The 27,885-nt window shown below is 42.8% G+C and overlaps 1 protein-coding gene across 2 annotated transcripts; it reads right to left on the reverse strand.

The window, feature by feature from the left end:
• On the reverse strand, window positions 1-26,488 carry LOC136420571 (leukocyte elastase inhibitor-like). 2 transcript variants are annotated; one of them, XM_066407556.1, is made up of 9 exons: window positions 26,322-26,488; window positions 10,585-10,764; window positions 10,000-10,245; window positions 9,256-9,379; window positions 8,616-8,722; window positions 8,048-8,156; window positions 4,372-4,495; window positions 1,246-1,374; window positions 1-125 (listed from the first exon to the last, which is right to left on the reverse strand). In XM_066407556.1, exons 2-9 carry the CDS (start codon window positions 10,761-10,763, stop codon window positions 1-3), a joined length of 1,143 nt encoding a protein of 380 aa, XP_066263653.1. In that variant the 5' UTR covers window position 10,764; window positions 26,322-26,488. The 2 variants fall into 2 exon arrangements, with proteins under 2 accessions (XP_066263653.1, XP_066263664.1); XM_066407567.1 differs by lacking the exon at window positions 10,585-10,764.
• Between the last annotated feature and the right edge of the window lie 1,397 nt (window positions 26,489-27,885).

Here is a 27,885-nt window from a genome sequence, read left to right on the forward strand (position 1 = left end):
TTAAACCTCCACAAAAGCCTTGTGCACCACGGCAGAGATGAACAGATCCTTGCTTCCCGTCATGCCAGAAAAGTCTGCTGCATCGCTGAAAGCCTCTGCCATACCCATCTTTGCAAGGGTGTCACCTGCATTATTCAAAATTGAAAAAAAAAAAACTTAAGTTAGTCAGACCTATAAATAGGTCATGGTTCACAGTGCCATGGACACCAGTGTTATACTTAGCACCATGGACAGGCCCTGTTTCTGTTTGTTATACCATGGACAGGTCCCGTTTCTGAGTGTTATTATCAGCAGCAGGGTTTTTTTGTATTATACTTAGCACCATGGTAAGGCCCTGTTTCTGTGTAATTTTCAGCAACAGGGTTTTTTTGTGTTATACTTAGCACCATGGACAGGCCCTGTTTCTGTGTTATTTTCAGCAACAGGTATTTTTGTGTTATACTTAGCACCATGGACAGGCCCTGTTTCTGTGTAAGTTTCAGCAACAGGGTTTTTTCTGTTATACTTACCACCATGGACAGGGCCTAATTCTGTGTGTTATACTTAGCACCATGGGCGCGCGCAGGTCCTGTTTTTGTGTTATACTTAGCACCATGAACAGGCCATAATTCTGTGTGTTATACCATGGACATGTCCTGTTTCTGAGTGTTATTTTCAGCAACAGGTTTTTTTGGTGTTATACTTAGCACCATGGACAGGCCCTAATTCTGTGTGTTATACCATGGACATGTCCTGTTTCTGAGTGTTATTTTCAGCAACAGGGTTTTTTGTGTGTGTTATACCTAGCACCTTTGACAGGGCCTAATTCTGTGTGTTATATTTAGCACCATGGGCGCAGGTCCTATTTCTGTGTTATACTTGCACCATGAACAGGCCCCTAAGCAAAGTGAAGATGAATTTCATGTTGTCATTGAATGCTCTAGATATGATGTTTTACGTAATAAGTTATTCACACATTTCTCAATTCAAGTACAACAGATTTCCATAGACTCGATGCTACAGACAGATTTGAATATATCTTTGGATGCAACAACTCCCACGATGATATCTACCCAGCTAGTCACAGTAATAAGTATGGTGTGAACATTGTCACTTTTGTACATCACTAGATTTCTAAAGGTGCGCGCGTGTGTGTAAGGGGGGTGGTGGTGGTGTTGGGGATGCCAAAATCAGGTCTGAATCTGTGTCACTCATAGAACCATGCATGTTAACATGGCTTCTGTCAACTCCCTGCTGCAGACTTACCCAGCCCAAACTCCTGCTCCAGTTTGAAGCGGGGCAGCGACAGGTTGACCTCTGTGCTGTACATCTTGCTGCTGACAGTCTGCAAGGTCGTTGCTGTGAGGGCAGACTCCAGGTCCCTGATCCCCTCCACTGTCAGGATGAAAAATAAGGCGTGAACATTTCATTTGGAAAATATGGCAAACTATTTCAGATTTGTAAACCTTTCCTCATTTCAATTCTGTTTTTATAATGTCACAGTAATGATACTATAAAAATGACTATTTTATGAATATTAAATAACACTAATGAAGACAATTACAATATATCAAATCAGGGTCAAATCAGTATCATCACTACGGTTACTGTAGCAGTACTATAAAGAAATAGTATTAACTAGAAAGGCAGCATTTGCGGGAGCAAATGCAACATGTTTCGCTCATTTCCCTCCCCATGCAAAAAGCGACTTTGGCGCATAGAGGCTAACGTTTGTTGTATGTCTGCAATGTTGGTATTTGAATGAATAATTGAATTGAAGACCAGTCAGAAATGGATCTCCCCAATTTGAAACCCTATGCACCGATGGGCTCTTCCAGGCACCAATATTCATACTGGACCATTAAAAACCACCTTCACCAAAAAACTGGACCTTTTCGATAATCAACGAAGCCCAAAATTGGATTTTTTAAATGTCTACCTCATACAATAATGGACTCTTCCAGTGGTGTGTGGACCAACACGTGTCATGCAAATTTCAGAATGTAAACAACTAGAATCTTGCTGAAGATGTAGATTTCTTCTGCGGAAGAATTTCCGCAATTCGAGAGTCCAGAAAATTTTTCATTACGTAGCGAACAGTTCTTTCTTAGGTTTTGCAAAAGTTTCACATATTTCTGCTAAATGTACCGCAAATTTCTGGTCCGTATTTCGTGACCTGTACTGTAACACTGACACATACCACCATTTAAAAAAAATGATGCTGAAGAAAGGATACACAACGGTTGAACCATCTCCCTCCAAATGTCCCCCCGTTCAATAATTACGCGCCAGCTGCACGTACACGGGGCTTGAGGTCACTGACCTTTAGGTCGTGTTGTTCGTTCGTAAATGTTCGAGCTTCTACTTGAGAAATTACAGACAGCCGCCGCGTATCTTCAGCCAAATTACCATTGTTTTGACTGTTGTACAGCCGCTGACGTATAGTTCGTTTATACTGGTACGCTATGTAGGCCCTACTCAAGCTATTTTACGCTTTTTTCAGTGGCAAATTTCTTTGAATACAGCACGCCCGCCGCCAGCACGTTGCACATATATCTTTGACCGTGTTTGCACCGCCGTGGACGTAGCTTTACCAACTAATACCATCGACACTTCGCCAGTTCAACAAACATCTTGTTGTTTGTTCCAAAATTTACGTTTCTGTGATGTGAAACAAGAGCTTCAATGAGTTCTGTGGTTAAAGTTGGGACCAATACAATGCTAATTGGACTCCACGTGGGTACGCCATGTTGTCTTTGTTTACAGCGTGACTCAGGCTTAGACAAATGTGAGTCAAAATCGCACCAAGAGACGCCTCAATGGTCGCTAGGAAAAACACCAAGTCGGCAATGCTGGAGTTCTCCTTAATCAACGACCGAACTCATACGACAATGTCTGTAAGAGGGAAATACTTGGTATTTATCCTAGTTGGTTTCGTAATAAAAGAGTAAATTATGTTTACTTCTAGTAAATGTAGGACCGATAATGCAATATGGCGCTGGCATGACACTGTGAATATATGAAAAAAGGCGACCAACAAAACTTCGCCATCAAGCCGACTATCTGGTACCACAAACAAAATAAGTTGCAGACGATTGTGTGTGGAGAAATCTTCGGCTTTTTTAAACAAGTGCCAGTGGTTGCGATGAAAATAATATTTTTTAGTACAACGCTACGCCACACATCATTTGTTTAATGCGCTATCGATCAGCGCCGATATTCAAGACTTTCCAGTGGCCCGATAGTGTAGACATGTAACAGGGGTTTACGCAAGGAGGTTGAAAATTCTTAGGTTTACGTCATTTTTAAACAATCACTCAAAGCAAGGGCCTCCTTGCTCAAGGTAAATTTCCACGCACTTCACAACTCTCTATTGTTATTATAAATGTTATTGTCAACGTCCGGACACGGGATGTTTCCTAAAGTTGGGAAATTTTGGACACTTTGTGTGCACTATTGTGCGCACTGGTGTCCAATCTTGGTGACACAGGGGTAGAAAATTCGTGTACATAGCGAGGAAATGTCGGGTTTCGCCATAGTGTTCAAGCTTGCAAACTTGTAGAAATCTTTGTTTCCATGCAGTGTTAAAATAAAAAAACACCATGTGTGTCGAAAATTACCACCAGAAAAGGTTTGAACCTTCTCAATTGCACTTATCTTCAATAGGACACAACAATAACAACACAAGGATGGGAGCCAGGGAGTAGTGAAGTCGTGTCTGCATCTGTCAGAGTAGTGCCCCTAATCATATTTACTATTTCAACCAATCAGGTTGAGCTTGATGAATCCATGTGTATGTTACAACGCGCTCTCTTATTGGCTGAGCAAATTAAAGTGTTGTATGCCGAAAGTGGGAATGGGATTCTATGAATATTTGTTCAATGTACCCCCATAGCAAATTTCAGGTCATTTGAATGTATTTCCAGAGCACAGGAGGCCAAAATGTAGGTTTTTGGTCAGAAAAAAACTAGATAAAATCACTTTCAAGGTCAATATCGAAAAAATGAAGAAGAAAAAAGGATCCCAGGGTATTTACCCACTCTACATGTATATCAAATTTTAGCTCAGTTGGTTCAGGGACGACCGAGCTGAGTCGATTACGAGATTTGACAGGAGAAAGAAACATTACGAACACAGTATGTTGCGCCCAACAGTATGTTGGGCTCAACATAATTACAGTACTACAGGTATGCATCGCTATCTCTTAAAAAAGCAAGAACACTTGGCAGCTGTGAACCACTGATGGTCACTGAACTGGATCGCTGTATTGAGTTTCTATCTTAGCATTCATGATAGTGACTACTGTTCACAACAGCATTTTATAGAATGTGTTTGTTTAGCATGTCTAAAGAGTTTAAACATATGACTACTGCAGTGCACCTGTGAACACACCTGCATCTGGAAGGAAGATGAGCATGCTTAGCTCCTTCTCCACATAAGGCAGCTCCAAGACACGACACTTCAGCTCCTTAAAGACTCCGTAGTTGAAGTTGTCCCTTTTTCTCATCATGCGCACCTACAAACAGACCAAAAGGGACTGAATGCCTTCCATACAAGATGTCTAAGGAAAATACTGGGGATCTCATACAGAGATAGAATAAAGAACGAAGAGGTTTACCACAGAACAAGCCAGAGAGAAGTGGCAGACATGATAAGAGAGAGAAGAATAAGATGGCTAGAACATGTCCTGCGAATGGAAGAAAACAGAACAGCGAAGAAGATCTTGGAATGGAAGCCACACGGTGGAAGAAGAAGTAGGGGAAGACCAAGGCTGACGTGGCAGACACACGTGGAAAAAGACCGCCAAAGCACTGGAAGCTCCTGGCATAAAGCCAAAAGGGAAGCAAAGAACCGAGGAAGGTAGAAAAGGACTGCCTGATGTGCCTCAAAGGCACGGGAGGAACTAAGGTGCTAAGGTAAGGTGCACCTACAAACACGTATCAAATCTCAAATCACAAACCTTAGTAATGATAAACTCCATCATAGAAAAACATTGTCGAAATGGGTTTAAGATGTTGTTACAATACAAAGTAAATTATACATGTTGACATGACAAAGTAGTACATTCGGATGATACCTGAGTGTATGTTTTGATAATACATAACAAGAACTTGACGACAGGAAAGGATATGGTACAGTATGTGAAGAAAGGAAAAAAAAAACTAATATGAAACTTACTCTATACTCTTACTATAATAGACCGATCCCAAGGCCACGCCCCCTGCTCGATTTCGAACACCTCCGTCAAAAACACGGTTTGACGGACCAAACATGGCCGCCACGGCTAGGTTGAAAATAAGGCTACTGACTTAGGTTTAGCTTTTGTGGCACTGAAACCCTTTCAGAGCGGGTCAAATAAGAATGCTATGTCTTCTTTGTTGAAGGCTGTATCCACCGGGCAGAGTTGTTTATGGAGGGGGTAGGTGTAGTTGCGGTGAGAGCGTAATGTTTGCGGTCAATGTGACAGCGGTATGCGCAGCATAGCTTTCCCTTGTCGGTGGGCATCAGCGCCCAGTTTCTGACAACCAGCCGATGCACGTGTAAAACAGGGTTCATATATCTGTGACAGGGTTCCCACTGTATTGACTGCATGCATAACAGCTGCATGGTATCTAGTAACTAAGAATTAAAATGCATCCTTTTACTTCCCTCTTCAATTTCAAGTTAACCAGTTTCACACACCAGTAACTGAAGATACGAAACTCTAGTGGACTTTGTAGTAGTCAGCATGTGGTACAAGCTTCCTCTCCTTGAGTGGCTGATCTATTTTCTTTTTAAATTCGTTTTTATTCTGAGCATGCATTCAACCAATACAGTGGAAAACCTGTCCCAGATATACGTACCCTGCTTTACACGTGCCATTTCTGCCCCGTCAACGCTGTTTTTGACGGAGGTGGGCTGAATAGAACAGGGGGTTCTATGGGTCTTTTATTCGTTCGATATGGTGTTCGACAGGATCGGTCTATTCTTCGAGAAGATTTCAAAGCAATTATCATATACTGATTGTAGGAAGAAATAGATATACTTCAAGAACATCCCTGAGCTAATACATTGTAAATAGGGACAAAAAAGGAGAAATTATTTTTAAAAAAGTGATTATCTCCATGAAAAAAGACTTTTTCATGGAGATACTGTTTTGCGTGCGTTTGCGTGTTTGTGTGTATGTATGTGTCACCGGATGCTTAAAGCCAGCATAACTGTAGAACATGGCGTTGGATTGTAATGATATTTGGTATATGGGTAGGTGTTGGGAGGAGAAAGGTCAAGGTCGATTTTTGGGCCCCCTGGTATGTGTCACTGGAACTGCAGTGGCGTATTTATAAAAATCTTCTAAGGAGAATAACTGAAGAAATGAACGACAGATTGTCATGTTATTTTGTACGTAGGTAGGTTGGACAGAGATGTACACACTTAAGTGCAAATTATGCAAATTGGGACTAAATTTGCATTAAGTAAGGAGGAGAATCGTTTGCATGTGTGTATGTATGTGTCACCGGATGCTTAAAGCCAGCATAACTGTAGAACGTGTAGATGGATTGTAATGATGTTAGGTATGTGGGTAGGTGCTGGGAGGAGAAAGGTCAAGGTCGAATTTGGCCCCCATGGTATTTGTCACTGTAACTGCAGTGGCGTATTTGTAAAAATCTTCCAAGGAGAATAACTGAATAAAGGAACAACAGACTTTCATGTTATTTGGTACGCAGGTCGTTTGGACAGAGATGTACAAACTGAAGTGCTAATTATGCAAATTCGGACTGAATTTGCATAAGTAATGACGAATATCTACTCCTCCATTGTGGGTATGTGCTTTGAGGTCGCACCTGTCGAATCTCTTGGTCTCTAGTCTAGGAAAAATATTCCCCAAGTCCCAACCGCTGGTGGTTCTTCTGCCCAAAACCAAGTAGATGTAGTGTGGTAGCTCTACTAATAATACTGCAGAATATGTATATGCAAATGCACATATGTACCTTATGTTAAATAGATGTTATATTTGAGATGTAGGTACCTTTAGAACAGGTAAATACACCTGACAACAATTTATGCTAACGAGGACATCATTTGCATAACGTCTGCAGAAACTTGTATGTCCCTTACCGTAATAGCTTCAAATGTCATATTTGAGATGTAGGTACCTTTAGGAAAGGTAAACAAATTTGTCCATGAATTATGCTAATGACGACCTTTTTCGCATTATCTATGCATAAATTTGTATTTCTCTTGACGTAAAGGCTACGGATGTCATAGTGGAGATGTAGGTACCATGAGAAAGGTCAGAAAAGCTGGACATAAATTATGCCAATGAGGGCATCATTTGCATGATTTATACATATCCCGTGCCGTAATGCCTACGGATGTCATATTTCAGATGTCGTCAATTTTAGGAAAGGTGAACACAACCAGGTCATAAATTATGCTAATGAGGGCATCATTAGCATAATTTAGGCATAAACTTGTATTTTCCTTACCGTTAAAGCTACAGATGTCATATTTCAGATGCTGGTACCCTAAGGAAGGTGAATACAAATGTCAATGAAATATGCTAATGCATATTTCATGGACCTCTTTTGCATAATTTAGGTATAACAATGTATTTCCTCTTACTGTAAAGGCTACGGATTTCATATTTGACATGTAGGTACCTTTCGGAAAGGTCAGAAAACCTGGCCATAAATTATGCTAATGAGGGGTTTATGCATAATGTTTGCATATCCTTTACCATAATGCTACGGATTACATATTTCAGATGTAGGTACCTTTAGGAAAGGTGAACACACTTGACCATATATTATGCTAATGCGGACCTCGTTTGCATAATTTTTGTAGAAACTTCAAAATTCCCTTACACTACAGTAAATGCTAAGGACGTCATATTTGAGGTGTAGGTAATGGGAGGGGAATATCCTGCAATTTCCCTAACATGTTACCTTTCTAGTTTCTATTACGTGGATACCCTCTGACACATAAAACAAAACAACCAGCGGCAACAACAGATAACAAGGGCAAATAAAACACATCATATATAAAAACAAATTTCATGGAGATTTTGGGTCTTCGGACTCTTGTTTACCTTGACTTTCTCATTATTGTTGATGTTGAAGTTCAGGTTGCGGGTCATTTGTGCATCAAACTGCTCGCCCCAGTTCCCCTTGAAGTAGATGGCATTCACCAGGACCAACCTAAAACACAGGAGGATCATAAATGTCAATGTTAAATGTTTGGCAGTGGTTTTGTGTTCCCAATTTTGTTAACTTAAAACCACCATGAAAATGTTTCTCCTGTCTTCTGCCCACCTACATGTACCCCCTTAATTGTTTCAACCTCAAAATTAAAATCATCGTGAACATTTTTTCTGTACCCTGAAATTAAATCCTGTGAACTTACAGGCATTTACAGTACAGGATCATCTTTTTAAAGTTAGAAGTTGATACTGAAGTTCTGCAATTAACTTCACAAATGAGCATGATATATATCCTGACAATAGCAGCTGTTTGCTGCTTGGTTCAGATTTAATTTTTCAACAATTCTTTGTTGATTTGTGAGTAAGATAACTGAAATATCCTAATGGTATCCTTTAATGATTAACAGTTATTGCTGATAAGTTTTCATGCTAATATCAGCAAAAGCTGTGTCCTTGCCTTGTCATTGCATCCACTGCTCCAGCTGGTATCAGGTCTTTGATCTTGTTCTTGGTTTGTTCCTCCACCCACCGGTTGATAGTTCCTCGCACCTGCTCAGCTGCTCCCTGGAACATATGCATGTACACCTTGTGGTTAGGGTTGTTAACTCAGAACCTGGATGTACTGTGTTCGAATCCATGACAGCTCCCGATATTGACGTCTGCCTTTGGGGAATGCATTTTATACCAATTTCCTAACTCTACTCAGGTGCAGATGAGTACCTCTGAGCTAATCAGTTATGGAAATTCCTTGGATATGACGTTAAATGAAGGTGCCGTGTTTGAGGAGAGCCACACCTTGAGCATGTTAAAGAACCCACCACACTTACTGAAAAGGTCCTTCCCGGTTTAGGTGAATCAAATAAATCTGTCCGGATAAGCAGCTACAAACCTGGTGTGTTATGCCATCAGGTGATTTACCAGGTACGCAATATAAACATAAGTTTGCTACTCATTGATACTTACATATAGGTTCCCGGAGTACACTTAACAGGTGTGTTAATGTTATGCCACCCAGGTTGCTTACAAAGAAATAATCAAAGAAAACAAACACACAATAATTCCTAAACAAGTGGAGGGTAAAATCTGAAACAGCTGACCTTGAAGTCCACAGAAGCCAGCTCCGCCCCGTAGTTCTTCTTGGTGGCGTTCAGGAATTCCTGTAGGAAACTGTAGGTCTTCTCCCCGTACAGGCGGTTTGCAGTCTGCAGAGTGTACTTGTCACTGTGGGAGGGGAGAAAGATCATGTGTCCTGGTGATGACCTTAGAGATTTAAAAACTTGAAAAGAAGACCATTCCAGCAATGTAGCATTCCTTGAAGATAGGGTACCTGGGGTTTTGAGCGTGGCTATAAAAATGAGGGCACAATTGAAAAACCTCATTACGAAAGATGAAAAACATGATCTAACAGGTGCATATGCCTGATTTAAGTATTCTTTAGGAGTTTACATAATTCATAACTGATTTGTTACAAACTTAATGAAATAAGCAACTGCTAATGCTTGGGTCACATTTCGAATATGGGGCCTTTCCGGGCAGTCTTTGGGAACGTTAAGTATGACATAAAAGACCATTAAAGGCACAAAACGTGCCAAAATTATGTAAGCCCGACCGGGCCCCGGCTGGGAAATGTGACCCAAGTATAACTAATGAATCTTACAGAACATGTATTTTTGCCTGTAATATTGTAGCGTGTAGGTCCAGAAATTTTCTTAGGATTGTAATACTATGTTTCTTTGTAGTAGATAGTATGTACTCTATAAGATTAATTACTAGTAACTTTGTATCTTTGAATAGCACTTATCTATTTCATTAGAAATCATATGAATAATTATAAGGCCTACCTAGCATACAGCTGCTGGTGCAGCTTAGAGAACGTTTCGTGCAGGGCGTCATTAGGCATGTCCTTGAAGCACAGCGTCCCCTTCATGGCGCCCTCCGTACTGCCGCGAGCGCCGAGAGACGTCATGGCCAGCGCCACGCAGATGATGTACGGCGAGAAGAACACGTTCCCGGCGGGATTCTGTCCGCACAGCTCGCGGTACAGGTTCAGCGCAAACTCCGTGTTCGCTGCACTTAGCTTCTTCATCCTGAGTAGAAAATGATATCATGTTCTACTTTCAGAATTTTTCAAATAATGATAAGCTTTGAATAAAAGAGGAAGAGGCTTGAAACTGGGAACTGTCACCACGTCTGTCGGCATTAATCAATATACAAAGAAGGACCACTTAGAAGAGCTGGCTATGAGGATCCCTTTGCTTTCCGATAAAGCAAAATAAGTGAAGAGAGCAAAAAGTTTTAGACCTTATACTATATCTACACCTTAAGTCTTTAATAGTAGTTTTAACTTTCCACCTCCACAAGTAGCAACAATCCCATAACAGCCACCAATGCATGCATGACTACAAAGCTAATATGTGTATTAGCACGTATCGTGCAGGGCGTCATTAGGCATGTCCTTGAAGCACAGCGTCCCCTTCATGCCGCCCTCCGTACTGCCGCGAGCGCCGAGAGACGTCATGGCCAGCGCCACGCAGATGATGTACGGCGAGAAGAACACGTTCCCGGCGGGATTCTGTCCGCACAGCTCGCGGTACAGCTTCTTCATCCTGAGTAGAAAATTAAATCATGTTCTACTTTCAGAATTTTTCAAATAATGGTAAGCGTTGAATAAAAAGAGGAAGAGGCTAGAAACTGGGAACTGTCACCAAGCCTGTCGGCATTAATCCTTAATAGTAGTTTTAACTTTCCACCTCCACAAGTAGCAACATTCCCATAACAGCCACCACTGCATGCATGACTACAAAGCTAATATGTGTACTGGTATAGATTCAGATACAGATACATGTATACATAATTCAGAAGAAAGCTTTGGTATAGAGTTTTTCTGAGGTCATACATGGTATGCTTTGATTATACAAGTCAAACCAAAGCACAGAACTTCAGAACAAATTCTGTTTGTTAATGATTAGTCACCTAGTAAATCAACTGCCACCTAAGTCAGTAAGTGCCTGCCCTAACACTGTAAACAGGTACGACCATGCATGTATTCATATGAAATTCACATTTACAGTGCTATTTTGGATCATTGTGAATCCATGGCAGTGTATGTCATCATTTCCGTGTCAAAATTTCGTACGTAAAAAACGTCACGTTTTGGCGTTTATACGTGACGTATTGGGGGTCAATACGTCACCTATGAAATGCCAACGTCACGTATGCCGGAACGTACGGATACGTGACATACATATGGTTTTGCAATTTCCGTGTCAAAATTACCTACATAAAAAAACGTACGTTTTCGCGTCCGAACGTCACGTATAACAGGTCATACGTCACATAAGGCATATACGTCACGTACTAAACGTGACATACATATGTCGTGGCATTTTTAGATCAAAATATCGTATCTACGAATACGTCACGTTTTGGGGTTATACGTTACGTACATAAATGGGATATGTTATGGCATCATTTCCGTGTCAAAATTACGTACGTAAAAAACGTCACGTTTTGGCGTTTATACGTGACGTATTGGGGGTCAATACGTCACGTATGAAAGGCCTACGTCACGTATGCCGGAACGTACGGATACGTGACATACATATGGTTTTGCAATTTCCGTGTCAAAATTACCTACATAAAAAAACGTACGATTTCTCGTCCAAACGTCACGTATAACAGGTCATACGTCACATAAGGCATATACGTCACGTACTAAACGTGACATACATATGTCGTGGCATTTTTAGATCAAAATATCGTATCTACGTAGACGTCACGTTTTGTGGTTATACGTTACGCACATAAATGGGTTATGTTAACGTAACGTTAACGTTAACGTAACGCATGTAGGCCCTTCAAGTTATTATAACAAACAACGTTAACATATAACGTAGTCGTAGTTATCATAACGCATTACGTTAACGTAACATAGTCATTTACGTTATCATAACGCAGAGCGCTAACGTAACGTACACTAGAGTGAACCTTTATAATAGGCGTGTTCTGTTTACGTCATTGGTTTATGTTGTGTATAACGTCTACGATAGACGCGTTCTGGTGACGTCATCAGTTTATGTTATGTACAACGTGTATGATAGACTTGTTCTTGTGACGTCATCAGTCTATGTTTTGTAAAAGCCGCAGCACACAATGTATTAGTGTGGGTACAAAGTAGTACCAAGGAGGTTTTCTATATAAAACCTCCTTGGTAGTACGGACACAATTTTTGATGCCTGGCTAGAATATCCTATGTGAGCATTAGCCAGATTTAAACTGTGCCGTGGGATATACTGTCTGAATTGATTAATTGAATTGTGAACCATTCTGTTCGTGTATATTCGAAAGTGCGCCATACTACGCGTCATCCCGTTCATTGAGTGAACTCAACAGATAGGCGATGCTCTTGTCGACTGTCCGCATCAAATCGTCGTCCAAATGCCCGAAGGTCGCGTACAGTCTTCCTATCCTCTGCCTCGTATTCGCTCAGACTTGACCACAAGCCCTTTGCGAAATCCTTCGAGCGGCTCTTGAAATGTAAATCCTCCAGGGAACGGGGAACTTTCTAGTCCCGGCGCAGAGAATCGTAGTGGACCTCGGAGCGTGCACGTCCGACCCGACACTTGCCAACGCCATGAGGTCCCTTGTGTCCCTTCACGGGTAGAGTACAAGCACGACTGTGAGTACTTGGAACCTGCAATGATCCTAGCGCGATGCCGGAAGCGGTGACCTTGAAGGACGAAGACGAACACGAGCTGGAAAAACTTGAAATTTTAGAGAGAAGGGACAGCTGTGGCCGGTACGCGCCCTGTGATCGCCGAGTGACTGTCGGCGGAAGTGGTCTGAGCGGAGATGCAGACGGGTCTGGGGGGGACACGTGCTCAGGACCCGTATGTCGGGGGCGGAGCTTGACCACGGAGACGCCAGACTACGCGTCAACCCTTCCATGGTGATCAGCCATTGGTTGGAAATCAAGGTGGTCGTGAGCTCGCTGCTTGTGTGGATTACCGCCCAGCGGGCCGGGTGACAGTTTACAGTTCACCATACTTTCTGTAAAGACGCATTGCATTATCAGAATATGAATTTACATGAATGTTATAGCCGACTATGTCACTTGATGGATAAAATATGGGGAAGTATAGTAGAGAATTTGTCATCGATTGTGTAACTATTAGTATTGTGACATTCGTCCCATTCTCATCCATTTGAAACCTGAAATTGTTGTCTGGCCTTGTTTGGATCTGAAATGTTTAGATTTATGTGGGTTAGGATATGGAGGGATCACTATGTACTTCTGTGGAATACTGCCATACGGAAGTAATGTTTTGGTCTGTATATTACAATGTAAAAGCAGTGATGGGCGATGGTTTTAATCCCATATATGACCGCGGCTACAAGTACCCGCGAGAACTAACAGACACAATAGCTGCCCGTCCATCGATTGTACTCGAAGATTCCCTCTCATGAACTTTCCAAGCCCCTTTGTGTCGATTTTGTAGACACTCTGGCAGATCACACAACAAGGTGGTCTTTATACAACCATCATACAATCACACCTTTTTGTCTCCAATTGGCTTATCACAATACAAACTAATGCACCTGGTGGTAGGGAGAGCGGCAACAAAAAAAACCCGGGACATTAGATATAAAGGTCACTATCTTCTACTCTCCAGGGCAGATACAAGAGATAGGCTTGCCCATAGGCAGTAATGCTTTAAAGCACTAAAACAAGGGCTCAGAAAAGTATTCACCTTCATTGCAAGGCCACAAAATTCTTATGCACCAGAAAGCCACACCTGTCTACTTTAGAATCATGCAAAGAAAATAGACAGTTGACCAGCTCGTTCTCTCGTAACAGCTGACAGACGAAAACAATCGTCAACTTTGACCTACCCTCAGCCTGGAAGAGTCCACTCGGAGCATGTGAAACCAAACCACAAAGATATCTCCTTACACCAAATAAACGACTGAAACATACAAATTTTGACCAAACTGGGAAAGCCTAGACCCTACCTGTTCCTTCTAGCCCAAAAGAATCCAAAATAGACCAAAATTTTCAAGAAAAAAAAGGGGTTTCAAAAGTTTAGTGTAAGGACCCAATTTGGTTCGCAATTTTTGCAGGCCACTGCGCAACTCAACAGTGACGTCAGCCCTCCAAGCAGAGGTTAGTGGGGCAGATCGTCACCGTTTTATCATATGCCCCGTGGTTTTAGTTTGGATGGGGCTAGCGGACAGAAAACGGGGCATATATTATGATAAAACGGTGACGAGCTGCCTCACAAACCTCTGCTTGGAGAGTAGTAAGGGACAATTAGAGAACCCCGCGGCCGTCGCTCAGAAAAAAATGATCTTTCATTGCCTCCATTGCAGACTCCGTCCGGCCAAGGAGGTTGGTGAGGTTGTTTACTTTCAAGTTAAAGCTTTACTATTACATTTTTTTTGTTATTGCTGGCCTTCTCGGTCTTCCCGGACAGCAATAAGAAGAAGAAAAATGTAATGGTAAAGCTTTAACTTAACAAAGAAAACAGCCGTAAGAGTCTGAAATGGAGGCTAGATCTTTCAACCAATATCGATCTTCTAGGAGCTCTTCATATCTGCTTTGAAGCCCAAGCATCTGCTTGGATCACAAATATACTGCGAGCTGACTGCTTTTCTGAATAAACTGAAACTGAAACTGAATATCTGATGGATCCCAAACATCTGCTTGGAGCCACTACCATGTGCTTTTCTAGATAATTTTCCATTGCTCCAAGCAGATCTATAGGTCCCAATATCTGCTTTGAGTCCCAACATCTGCTTTAAGCCTCTATATCTGGTCGGAGCTCCAAACACCCAATGGAGCAGAACGAGAAAGGCACAAGCCTCACTCAGAGTGCCAGCCCTTTTTAGCTTTCCACGTCCGCTCGCCACGACCCGCTACCTGCCTGAAAAAAAGAGCTGACACTCAGCAAGGCACTCAGGCTAGAAAGGCATATCTATATATAGAAAGCACATGTTAGTGGCTCCAAGTATATGTTTGAGCTCCAAGCAGACCCTATCTCCATAGCCGACCCCCTTCATACAGCTGACTCTATTTGGCCAATTTCTACTATTTTCCCAGCGACCCGACTGATAGAGAAACTTTTATTGTGAGAACATTTACAAGGCTCAACCATAAAACCTCCTTGGCTCAACCAAGGCGCGAACCTCCCACTGGGACGTGCGCGGGTGACTGGGTTTGTGCCAGAAATCGGTCATAAAAAGATTAGTAACTCGGACATTCGTACGGCTGTTAACATTACCACGCGCGAGGAGGGGAGGCGACAATACAAAAGGTCACTATTGAATAGAAATATTCCGCCCTGTTTGTTATCGCAGATCTTATAATTAGGTTGCAAAACATACTTCTTCTTCCAGTTTGATACGGTCTTCGCAACATAAAGATCTGCTTGGAGATTATGGCACATCTATGATCTAGAAAAGAACATATTCCAAGCAGATGTTTGGGCTCCAAGCAGATGTTTGGGCTCCAAGCAGATGTTTGGGATCCAAGCAGATAGTTGGGATCAAAGCAGATGTTTGGGATCCAAGCAGATGCAGAGAGCTCCAAGGAGATCGATATTGGGTGAAAGATTAAGCCTCCATTGAAGACTCCTTCCGGCTATTTTCTTTTTCAAGTTTTACTATTACATTTTTCTTGTTGCTGTCCGGGATTAGGACCGGGAAGGCCAACAATAAGAAGAAAAAAAATGGGACAAACAAGTCTGCGAGTTTACCAAGAAGGCCAACAAATTTATGTTTATGCTCCGGAGACTTAAGACGTTCGGTCTTTCGACGGCAGATCCTGGAATACTGTGTACCCGTCTATTAGCCTCTACCAGTCTCTGCGGGTCGCTGGGAAAATAGTAGAAATTGGCCAAATAGAGTCAATTGTATGAATGGAGTCCGCTATCATGGAGAGAGGGTCCAATAGGCCGTAGCCGACACCCTTCATATAATTGACTCTATTTAATTTCTACTCTTTTCCCAGCGACCCGCAAGGGCTCGTAGAGCCTTGTATAAAAGTACAGGGGAGTTGATACCGCCGCCCGTTACGAACAAAAACATTACTTCCGTGTGCCAGCATTTATAGATCAGCAGAGATTGTACTCGTATACAAAACTCCCTACCCTGGGAGACCAGGCACCGTATATCATTCCACAGAGGTACATAGTGATCCCTCCATATCCTACATAAATCTATATATTCCAGATCCAAACAAGGCCAGACAATAATAAAGCTAAAAAGGGCTGGCACTCTGAGTGAGGCTTGTGCCTTTCTCGTTCTGCTCCATTGGGTGTTTGGAGCTCCGACCAGATATAGAGGCTTAAAGCAGATGTTGGGACTCAAAGCAGATATTGGGACCTATAGATCTGCTTGGGAGCAATGGAAAATTATCTAGAAAAGCACATGGTAGTGGCTCCAAGCAGATGTTTGGGATCCATCAGATATTTGTGATCCAGGCAGATGCTTGGGCTTCAAAGCAGATGTGAAGAGCTCCTAGAAGATCGATATTGGTTGAAAGATCTAGCCTCCATTTCAGACTCTTACGGCTGTTTTCTTTGTTAAGTTAAAGCTTTACCATTACATTTTTCTTCTTCTTATTGCTGTCCGGGAAGACCGAGAAGGCCAGCAATAACAAAAAAAATGTAATAGTAAAGCTTTAACTTGAAAGTAAACAACCTCACCAACCTCCTTGGCCGGACGGAGTCTGCAATGGAGTCAATGAAAGATCATTTTTTTCTGAGCGACGGCCGCGGGGTTCTCTAATTGTCCCTTACTACTCTCCAAGCAGAGGTTTGTGAGGCAGCTCGTCACCGTTTTATCATAATATATGCCCCGTTTTCTGTCCGCTAGCCCCATCCAAACTAAAACCACGGGGCATATGATAAAACGGTGACGATCTGCCCCACTAACCTCTGCTTGGAGAGTAGAAGATAGTGACCTTTATATCAAATGTCCCGGGGTTTTTTTTGCCGCTCTCCCTACCACCAGGTGCATTAGTTTGTATTGTGATAAGCCAATTGGAGACAAAAAGGTGTGATTGTATGATGGTTGTATAAAGACCACCTTGTTGTGTGATCTGCCAGAGTGTCTACAAAATCGACACAAAGGGGCTTGGAAAGTTCATGAGAGGGAATCTTCGAGTACAATCGATGTGTACGGGCAGCTATTGTGTCTGTTAGTTCTCGCGGGTACTTGTAGCCGCGGTCATATATGGGATTAAAACCATCGCCCATCACTGCTTTTACATTGTAATATACAGACCAAAACATTACTTCCGTATGGCAGTATTCCACAGAAGTACATAGTGATCCCTCCATATCCTAACCCACATAAATCTAAACATTTCAGATCCAAACAAGGCCAGACAACAATTTCAGGTTTCAAATGGATGAGAATGGGACGAATGTCACAATACTAATAGTTACACAATCGATGACAAATGCTCTACTATACTTCCCCATATTTTATCCATCAAGTGACATAGTCGGCTATAACATTCATGTAAATTCATATTCTGATAATGCAATGCGTCTTTACAGAAAGTATGGTGAACTGTAAACTGTCACCCGGCCTGCTGGGTGGTAATCCACACAAGCAGCGAGCTCACGACCACCTTGATTTCCAACCAATGGCTGATCACCATGGAAGGGTTGACGCGTAGTCTGGCGTCTCCGTGGTCAAGCTCCGCCCCCGACATACGGGTCCTGAGCACGTGTCCCCCCCAGACCCGTCTGCATCTCCGCTCAGACCACTTCCGCCGACAGTCACTCGGCGATCACAGGGCGCGTACCGGCCACAGCTGTCCGTTCTCTCTAAAATTTCAAGGTTTTCCAGCTCGTGTTCGTCTTCGTCCTTCAAGGTCACCGCTTCCGGCATCGCGCTAGGATCATGGCAGGTTCCAAGTACTCACAGTCGTGCTTGTACTCTACCCGTGAAGGGACAAAAGGGACCTCATGGCGTTGGCAAGTGTCGGGTCGGACGTGCACGCTCCGAGGTCCACTACGATTCTCTGCGCCGGGACTAGAAAGTTCCCCGTTCCCTGGAGGATTTACATTTCAAGAGCCGCTCGAAGGATTTCGCAAAGGGCTTGTGGTCAAGTCTGAGCGAATACGAGGCAGAGGATAGGAATACTGTACGCGACCTTCGGGAATTTGGACGACGATTTGATGCGGACAGTCGACAAGAGCATCGCCTATCTGTTGAGTTCACTCAATGAACGGGTTGACGCGTAGTATGGCGCACTTTCGAAAATACACGAACAGAATGGTTCACAATTCAATTAATCAATTCAGACAGTATATCCCACGGCACAGTTTAAATCTGGCTAATGCTCACATAGGATATTCTAGCCAGGCATCAAAAATTGTGTCCGTACTACCAAGGAGGTTTTATATAGAAAACCTCCTTGGTACTACTTTGTACCCACACTAATACATTGTGTGCTGCGGCTTTTACAAAACATAGACTGATGACGTCACAAGAACAAGTCTATCATACACGTTGTACATAACATAAACTGATGACGTCACCAGAACGCGTCTATCGTAGACGTTATACACAACATAAACCAATGACGTAAACAGAACACGCCTATTATAAAGGTTCACTCTAGTGTACGTTACGTTAGCGCTCTGCGTTATGATAACGTAAATGACTATGTTACGTTAACGTAATGCGTTATGATAACTACGACTACGTTATATGTTAACGTTGTTTGTTATAATAACTTGAAGGGCCTACATGCGTTACGTTAACGTTAACGTTACGTTAACATAACCCATTTATGTGCGTAACGTATAACCACAAAACGTGACGTCTACGTAGATACGATATTTTGATCTAAAAATGCCACGACATATGTATGTCACGTTTAGTACGTGACGTATATGCCTTATGTGACGTATGACCTGTTATACGTGACGTTTGGACGAGAAATCGTACGTTTTTTTATGTAGGTAATTTTGACACGGAAATTGCAAAACCATATGTATGTCACGTATCCGTACGTTCCGGCATACGTGACGTAGGCCTTTCATACGTGACGTATTGACCCCCAATACGTCACGTATAAACGCCAAAACGTGACGTTTTTTACGTACGTAATTTTGACACGGAAATGATGCCATAGATATGTTAACGTACCACGTTAACGTAACGTATGTACGCCCTTCAAGTTATTATAACAACGTTAACATAACGTAGTCGTAGTTATCATAACGCATAACGTTGACGTAACATAGTCATTTACGTTATCATAACGCAGAGCGCTAACGTAACGTACACTAGAGTGAACCTCTATAATAGGCGTGTTCTGTTTACGTCATTGGTTTATGTTGTGTATAACGTCTACGATAGACGCGTTCTGGTGACGTCATCAGTTTATGTTATGTACAACGTGTATGATAGACTTGTTCTTGTGACGTCATCAGTCTATATTTTGTAAAAGCCGCAGCACACAATGTATTAGTGTGAGTACAAAGTAGTACGGACACAATTTTTGATGCCTGGCTAGAATATCCTATGTGAGATCGATCGAGAATAAGCCAGGTTTAAACTGTGCCGTGTGCATTCTGTTCGTGTATATTCGAAGTGCGCCATACTACGCGTCAACCCATTCATTGAGTGAACCCAACAGATCGGCGATGCTCTTGTCGACTGTCCGCATCAAATCGTCGTCCAAATGCCCGAAAGTCGCGTACAGTCTTTCTATCCTCTGTCTCGTCTTCGCTCAGACCTGACCACAAGCCCTTTGCGAAATCCTTCGAGCGGCTCTTGAAATGTAAATCCTCCAGGGAACGACGAACTTTCTCGTCCCGGCGCAGAGAATCGTAGTGGACCTGGGAGCGTGCACGTCAGAACCGACACTTGCCAACGACATGAGGTCCCTTGTGTCCCTTCACGGGTAGAGAACAAGCACGACAGTACTTGGAACCTGCCATGATCCTAGCGCGATGCCGGAAGCGGAGACCTTGAAGGACGAAGACGAACACGAGCTGGAAAACCTTGAAATTTTAGAGAGAACGGACCGCTGTGGCCGGCACGCGCCCTGTGATCGCCGAGACTGTCGGGCGGAAGTGGCCTATGCCGACGGGGGGAACACGTGCTGACCCGCTCAGGACCCGTATGTCGGGGACGGAGCTTGACCACGGAGACGCCATACTACGCGTCAACCGTTCCATGGTGATCAGCTAGCCATTGCTTGGAAATCAAGGTGGTCGTGAGCTCGCTGCTTGTGTGGATTATCGCCCAGCGGCCGGGTGACAGTTTACAGTTCACCATACTTTCTGTAAAGACGCATTGCATTATCAGAATACGAATTTACATGAATGTTATAGCCGACTTGATGGATAAAATATTGGGAAGTTTAGTAGAGCATTTTTCATCGATTGTGTAACTATTGTGACATTAGTCCCATTCTCATCCATTTGAAACCTGAAATTGTTGTCTGGCCTTGTTTGGATCTGAAATGTTTAGATTTATGTGGGTTAGGATCACCATATCACTATGTACTTCAGTGGAATACTGTCACACGGAAATAATGTTTTGGTCTGTCTATTAAAAGCAGTGATGGGCGATGGTTTTAATCCCATATATGACCGCGGCTACAAGTATCCGCGAGAACTAACATTCTGTTCGTGTATATGCGAAAGTGCGCCACACTACGCGTTCCATGAGCTGGCAGCCACCATTGAGGATTACCGCCCAGCGGGGTGTCAGTGTACAGTTCACCATACTTTCTCCAAAAACTCACTGCATTATAAGAATATGTATTCGTCTCATTCTCATCCATATGGACCCTACAATTGTTGTCTGGCCTTGTTTGGATTTGGAATGTTTAGATTTATGTGGGTTAGGATGTGGGGGGATCACTATGTACTTCTGTGGAATGTCAATGCCAAACTCACGGGAGTTTGATATACGGGTGTCAATCTCTGATCTATAAATGCTGGCACACGGAAATTGGTTTTTCTATTAAAGCAGTGACGGGCGGCGGTGTTAACCCCCCTGTTTTTTTATAAGAACGCGGCTACAAGTATTCGCGAGGACTAATGGACATAAGATGTGCCCGTACACAGCTAGCCTCTACCAGGCTCCACAGGTGGCTGTAAAAAAATACAGAAATTTGCCAAATACTGAAATAGACAGACCTGGAGCTCCGACCAGATAATGGAGGCTCAAAGCAGATGCTGGGACTCAAAACAGATATTGGGACAGCGCTAATCTCTGACAGTCATTTTACCCCACATACATGTAACCAAATGTGACCGCGCCTCTGAAAGTTTTATTTTCATATTTTGGCTATTTTCTATAGGTCCCAAGCAGATCTATACGTCCAAATATCTGCTTGGAGTCCCAACATTTTCTTTGAGCCTCCATTTATCTGGTCGGAGCTCCAAACATCTCATTGGAGCAGAACTGGAAAGGCACTAGCCTGAGTGCCAGCCTTTTTAGCTTTCGTCCGCTCGCCACAACCCCGGCTACCGGGCTAAAAAAAGCTGACACTGAAGCTAGCCGTGTTAGCGGCTCCAAGCAGATGTTTGGGCTCAAAGGAGACGTTTGGGCTCCAAGCAGATGTTTGGGATCCAATCAGATAATTAGGATCCAAGCAGATGCTTGGGCTCCCAAGCAGATGTAGAGAGCTCCAAGGAGATCGATGACAGGGTGAAAGATCTTATTACCATATGCAGACTCATTTCGGCTGTTTCCGGCATAAATTTTGGATCAAAGCAGATGTTTGGGTTCCAAGCAGATGTATAGAGGTCCAAACAGATATTTGGGCTCCAAGCAGATGTTTGGGCTCCAAGTAGGTGTTTGGTGCCTCCAAAGCAGACCGATATTGGTTGAAAGGTCTTTTTCTGAGTGACGGCCGGGCGTCTCTGACAGTCTCTTACTACCCTCAAGCACAGGTTGATGGGGAAGATCGTGACCTTTTTATCAAATGCTCCGTTTTTGCCAGCTCTCCCCACCAGGTGCAAGTTTGTGATAAACCAACTGGAGACAAAGAGGTGTGACTCTTTGATGGGTGTCAAAGCGACTACAGTTTGTTACCGGTACCATGGCGTCAGTCAAGAAAGGGTGCGGAATCAAGCAACTCTGGGATCGGTCAGGCGTAACGCCCAAAAATGGCAGCACCATCACCTCAAATTTCAAGCCATTAACGCTGTAACAGACATAAATACTAATATTTCTCCCGTATCATTCCCAAGTGGAATGCCCCGGTACGGCTGTGACGACCGTGCGTTCCGTGCCAGGCTGGAGGCCTGCCCGCCCTGGCCCCACACACATTGCCTCTGATTGGGTACTGTTGATGATGATTTTGGCAAAGCAACATTTTTCACAACTCAATAGACCCTACTTAGACAGAAAAATCAATCAACCAAGCCGATCGTGAGAAAATGACAAGTTGACCTTGTATCCATCAGCCCCCCTCCCCACATTTTGTTTTCCTTTTTAGACTTGACTATGATAAAGCACTAGTTGGCCAGGGTATTTAATTGCAATCTATTTGAATGTCATTTATGTTTTTAGTTGTTGAAATCAGCCAATGTAGGTATGTTTTCTACCGAGTTGAAGGTACCTGTTGTGATAGTGTTGGTATGTTTTGTCCCAATTTGTGCCAACCACGTGCAGTAAGAGATGGCCAGCTTCTACCAATACTACCAGAGTTTTATTGTCCTATAGTTACAGATTAAAACACAAATATCATGGACAAAAACCGAATGTTTTTTCTGCTTTGTGTGTTTTGTCGTCTTTTTAGTTTGGCATGATATCCCCATTATAAAGTCAAGGATAACAGAAATCCAATTTAGGACGCAGCGAGGTCGCCAACGTGTCGCGGGCCCAGTGAAATAGGCTTATTTCACTTCGCTGCGACCTGTTTGCGATCGTTGGCAACTGACATTCGTAAACTTGTTGAGAACTGGTTGCCAATGGACGTAAATTTCTTGTCTGAAATTGCAACTGTTTTCAAAAGTTCTAAAAAACGCAAGTCGCAAAATGCCGACAATGGACGCGACTAAGACGCGAACTACTCTCCAATATTGGCCCCCTATTGGTATATATTACGCTTCGTTTCGAGCATTGAAAGTGACTCGAGTTCGACAGAATGTATGTCGAGGGAATACCTATGTCGGCTAGAATTATGTATTTCACCCAAGGAGGATACGTGTAATTTGGTATTTCAACTAGCTTGGTAGGCTGGGATATCAATGTAATTTGAATAGGCAAGGATATTATGCAATCATGGGGGTTGCTAACACACTAAGCGACTTCCCACTAAGGCTGGATTTACAAACGCATTTCCAAGCACATTAGTGTGCTCCGAGTACTCCGAGTACACTCGGAGTGTGAGTGTAGTTGGAAACGTCTATGTAAACCAGGCCAAGGAAACTTGAAAACCGCACCCACCTGTTATATTTGCTGTGAGGCAAACCTGAACGAAGACAACCCGCAGCCAGTGGCGCTAGCAATGCACCCGGGCCTCACCAACTCCGGTTCCCAAATCAACACCTTTAACGTACAGATGTCGGGAATAGTATAACTGAGCGACACCGAGCGGTACCCTTCTATGTTCTTGTCCAGGTGCCTAGTAAACTACTGTTTGACGGAGACTTGTCTGAAGATATTTCCTTATGCCGTCACGAGAACCTCCATTGTTTAGGTTCAGGCGGTGTTGCTTGCTTACTTTACACCTGTGCGATGCCATGCATACATGTAGCTGGTGGATATGAAACATTCTTCTCATTTTCACCCTACCAGGGCTGCCAAGGGCATGTTTACCAGTCAACACCAACCAAATTTATCATTTGAAGATTTCATGGCGTGTGGGACGAGGGGGGGGGGTGCATTTCAATGGCCTGTAATGACATTGACAATTTATGACAGGTACATTGTATGAAACATTTGTAAAGTGAAATCCTTCTCATCAGATCCTCCCTACCGACAGCAAAATGTGTTGCCAGGGTGTATGTTCACCTATAATCAAACCCACTTTCTTTCCTTGCTAACATTGAATTCCAAAGCGTCAATAATAATGCTAGATAGTCTTTGCTCTTTTTATTTTCTCACTATCATTTTGCGTATTGATGCAATATCTTTACGATACTTGTGTTGAGTCACTGTTTGCTTATCTTGCTTTATTTACTGGTGTACAAAACCTTAGTTTTAAGTTTAACCAATGACTTTATGGAAATAGATGTATTCTCTTTTCGTCTTTGTCTTTGTTCGCTAAATTCACTCACTCATTCTCTGACTCAGGATAAGTGCGGGCGGACCGTAACACAGAAGTCAGAAATACTTATCAGTCGTAATTTTAGACATGGGAATGGCTATTGATGAGTAGCCAGGGGCCGCTCGCACTAATAAGCTCTGCATCTGATGCTTGCACCACTGTGCTTGCACCAAATCCATATGTGTGTGTTCTCGTCAACAAGGAACAAAATAACTTACATCGCATCACGTGGGGCGCTTTTTTTATACACCGCCTCGCCAGCCTAAAGATATTTCTGGTTTCCATGTCTGTTTTCCTTCAAACACCCCCTCCCCATTCTTTCACTTTTCCCTCCTGATTTCCGTAACGACGTTAGATTTCACTCAGGCTGATGAAGTAATAAAGTAAGAAAAATAACGGAATTGGGATGGCTTTTGATGAGGTCCTGTCAGAACTATGAGGGTTGAATATTGAATCGATGAAAACCTCTATCAGAGGGTACCATTTGCACCATGTATAACACATGGGTCTGCATGGGGGGGGGACTGTTCAATTACTGGGATATGAATTTTGAAGTCGTTAAGTTGAAATGAAATTTTACAAAAATTGCTAATCTCTTATTCATAAAATGTAGTATTTTCGAAAATCTCAACCGCTTCTGGGATTGAGTCACTACCCGTAGTTTGCCCCTAATCGGGTCATATGGGTGTCGTTACCTACGAGTAAGAAGTCCCTGTGTCAAAGTGCTTGTCATGCGTTCTGCATGAAGTTTTCCTAGTTATTTTGTTCCTCTTCCCACTGTTTACCTTAGCACGTCCGTGTCTTTCACGGTGATACATCAAAGCAGGTGTTGTTTACTATGAGTCTGTGTTTTAGGCCAAACTCTGTCAATCTTATGTGTCATGTATTGGGGTACAAAATACATTTAATGGTCAGGTTGACAATTAGCGAAGTGTATTTTTGTACCGATTCAAACACATGTTCGTACGTGTTTTTACCTCGATTTTTACCTCGTGTACGGAGATTATATTTTCGGTGTGTCTGTTTGTGGGTTTGCTTGTGTGTCCACACAAACAGCTCCTATGGCTGTGGTAAAAATATGTTATAACAGTAGGGATTTTGCAGTCTTGTGATATCATACCATCTAAGTGGGATGCTTTGCACATGTAGATAGTCTTATATCTATTCTGTTTTTGTTTCCGTAAAGCCGTAATATCCGCCCTTCGGCGAAACACAACAGTTCTGCACTGAAAAACATGTCCTTTGTTGTGCTTTTCATGTATATCAATCAAACATGTTGTTAGCTGGTCAGGTTCCTCTCTCTAGGAACGCAAGGATGACACGCACACAACTGTGTAACTGCAACTCGTGCATTAAAGGTGCCCCAAAGCGGGTACCCTTACGTTATCATAACGCAGCGCTTTAACGTAACGTTCACTAGAGTGAACCTCTATAATAGACGTGTTCTGGTGACGTCATTTTTAACGTACGTTTACGTACGTTTTTTATGTAGGTAATTTTGACACGGAAAATTGCAGAACCATGTGTACGTCACGTATCCGTACGTTTTGGCATACGTGACGTAGGCCTGGCTCACGTGACGTTTTGACCCCCAAAACGTCACGTATGGACCCCAAAACCTGACGTTTTTTACGTACGTAATTTTGACACGGAAATGATGCCATAGTAAGGGGGGGGGGGGTTGTGTCTGTAAACTCCGTGTATAGGACAACTGCAACATTCTAGACAACATTTAAAACGCCTTGCTTCAGACAGGGGTGGGGAACGTAATCCATGTCAATGGCTATGGGTAAAGAAATACACGGAGTCAGGCATTTTTCATCGTCAAGTCACAGATAATTGTGCCTCTCCAAGTTAGCAACGACCAAAATTTACAAATTTCCGACTCTCCCAAGTCCCAACACTCACCTGATTCACTGCTGTGCCTCTTTTCAAAGTTTGTCGTGAAAGTCGTCTGGAGTTGGCAGTTAACTGTGTACGAGTGGCGTGGCGTGGCCCGCTCTGATCTGATAATGAGGCTATAAAAAATGGTCCTACGTGTAATCGTGCTAACGGAACAACGCGTAGCTCCCACGCCCAGCAAAGGCGGAAGTGAATATTTGGGTTCCCAGGTTCCCAACAACGCAGGTTGACAACGCTATCTAGCGACTATATACAGAAGTACAGCAGGAAATACTAGGTACACTCTGACTCGGAATAGAAGAAACTGTGCGGTGCTTTCAAGCCCAGTCTTACTTAATACTTTGGACTTAACGTTAGTTAATTCGTCTAGCCATAAGTGGACATTAACGGAAGAAGAAGACCGTTAGTAATCCTATATAGCTAATACAGTATCTTTAGTCTATCGCCATAATTTTCGAGTATACATACTATTAGATAAAACTTAACGTGTAGCAACATGCATGGTGGTGCATATGTAGCTTAAACCTCAACAAACTTCACCTTACCTCACCTTACCTTAGCTACATGCTACACATGAAGTCACTGGCCCTCCGGTAAGGACTGGAGATGCATTTCTGGCGTAAGTCCAAACAAGTGTTTGATGCGATTTTCTCCAGGGAGCCATCACAGATTTCAGAACGGTCCTTCATTTCAATGAATGAGGACTTGATAAGACAATGAATGTTGACACATCTTTTTTACGTCCCTTGTTTCGAGCAAAACTGTTTAAGGTGATCTTACCGTAAAGTTTAATCAGCAGATGCTGAAACCTTGAAATCGGAAGTTTTATAACGTTTCTTTTTTTTACTTATTGGTATAGATTTGTTTTAGTAGTTATTATTTTCATAGCTTTTGCAACCCCTAATTGATTTGGACATTGGTTCACGCAGCCTTGGTGGCTTGTCGCGAAAGATTTCACATTTACCTGAAGCAATCGTCACTAGACTCGGTAGCATCGACGTACTTAACTGGAGGATATCCGGTCCCGCCTAAGAGACGGATCTGATACCTGAAGACGTGCGAGGAGGAGAGTGTTCTCAGCTCCAAAGATGACCCTACAGTTGGCCACCTTCCCGTCAGTCGCGGCGTTGAGTCAGGGGAGGGTAGATGTCATCGCCGCTCGCGCTCTCTCCTCCGAGAATCGGACCTCCAGTGAGTTGATGCACGTTTGGATAACACTGTACTAATACGAGAGGCTTATGATACAGACAATGTGTAACTTGAGTAAAAAGTTGATCAACTGACAAGTCATGCCAATGAGGTTTTTATTTGCATAATAAATGGGAAACATTTACATGATTGTATGATATGCCACTTAAAAACATCAGTCGGCGAAGGTATGGGGTCGTGGAACTCTAGATTTGTTTTCATTTTGTTTGGAATTCATATCACCTAAATTATTCTTGCAATGGGATGAATAGAAGACACAAAATAAATTTGATGAATTATCTCATTACAGTAAAGAGCTGGACCAGACCCTACAGGAGTCGCCTAGTGAGAATCCAGGTACAGATATATGCTGAAAACCGTT

The sequence above is a fragment of the Branchiostoma lanceolatum genome, chromosome 1 (assembly GCF_035083965.1).
Source record: "Branchiostoma lanceolatum isolate klBraLanc5 chromosome 1, klBraLanc5.hap2, whole genome shotgun sequence".
Lineage (NCBI taxonomy): Eukaryota > Metazoa > Chordata > Leptocardii > Amphioxiformes > Branchiostomatidae > Branchiostoma > Branchiostoma lanceolatum.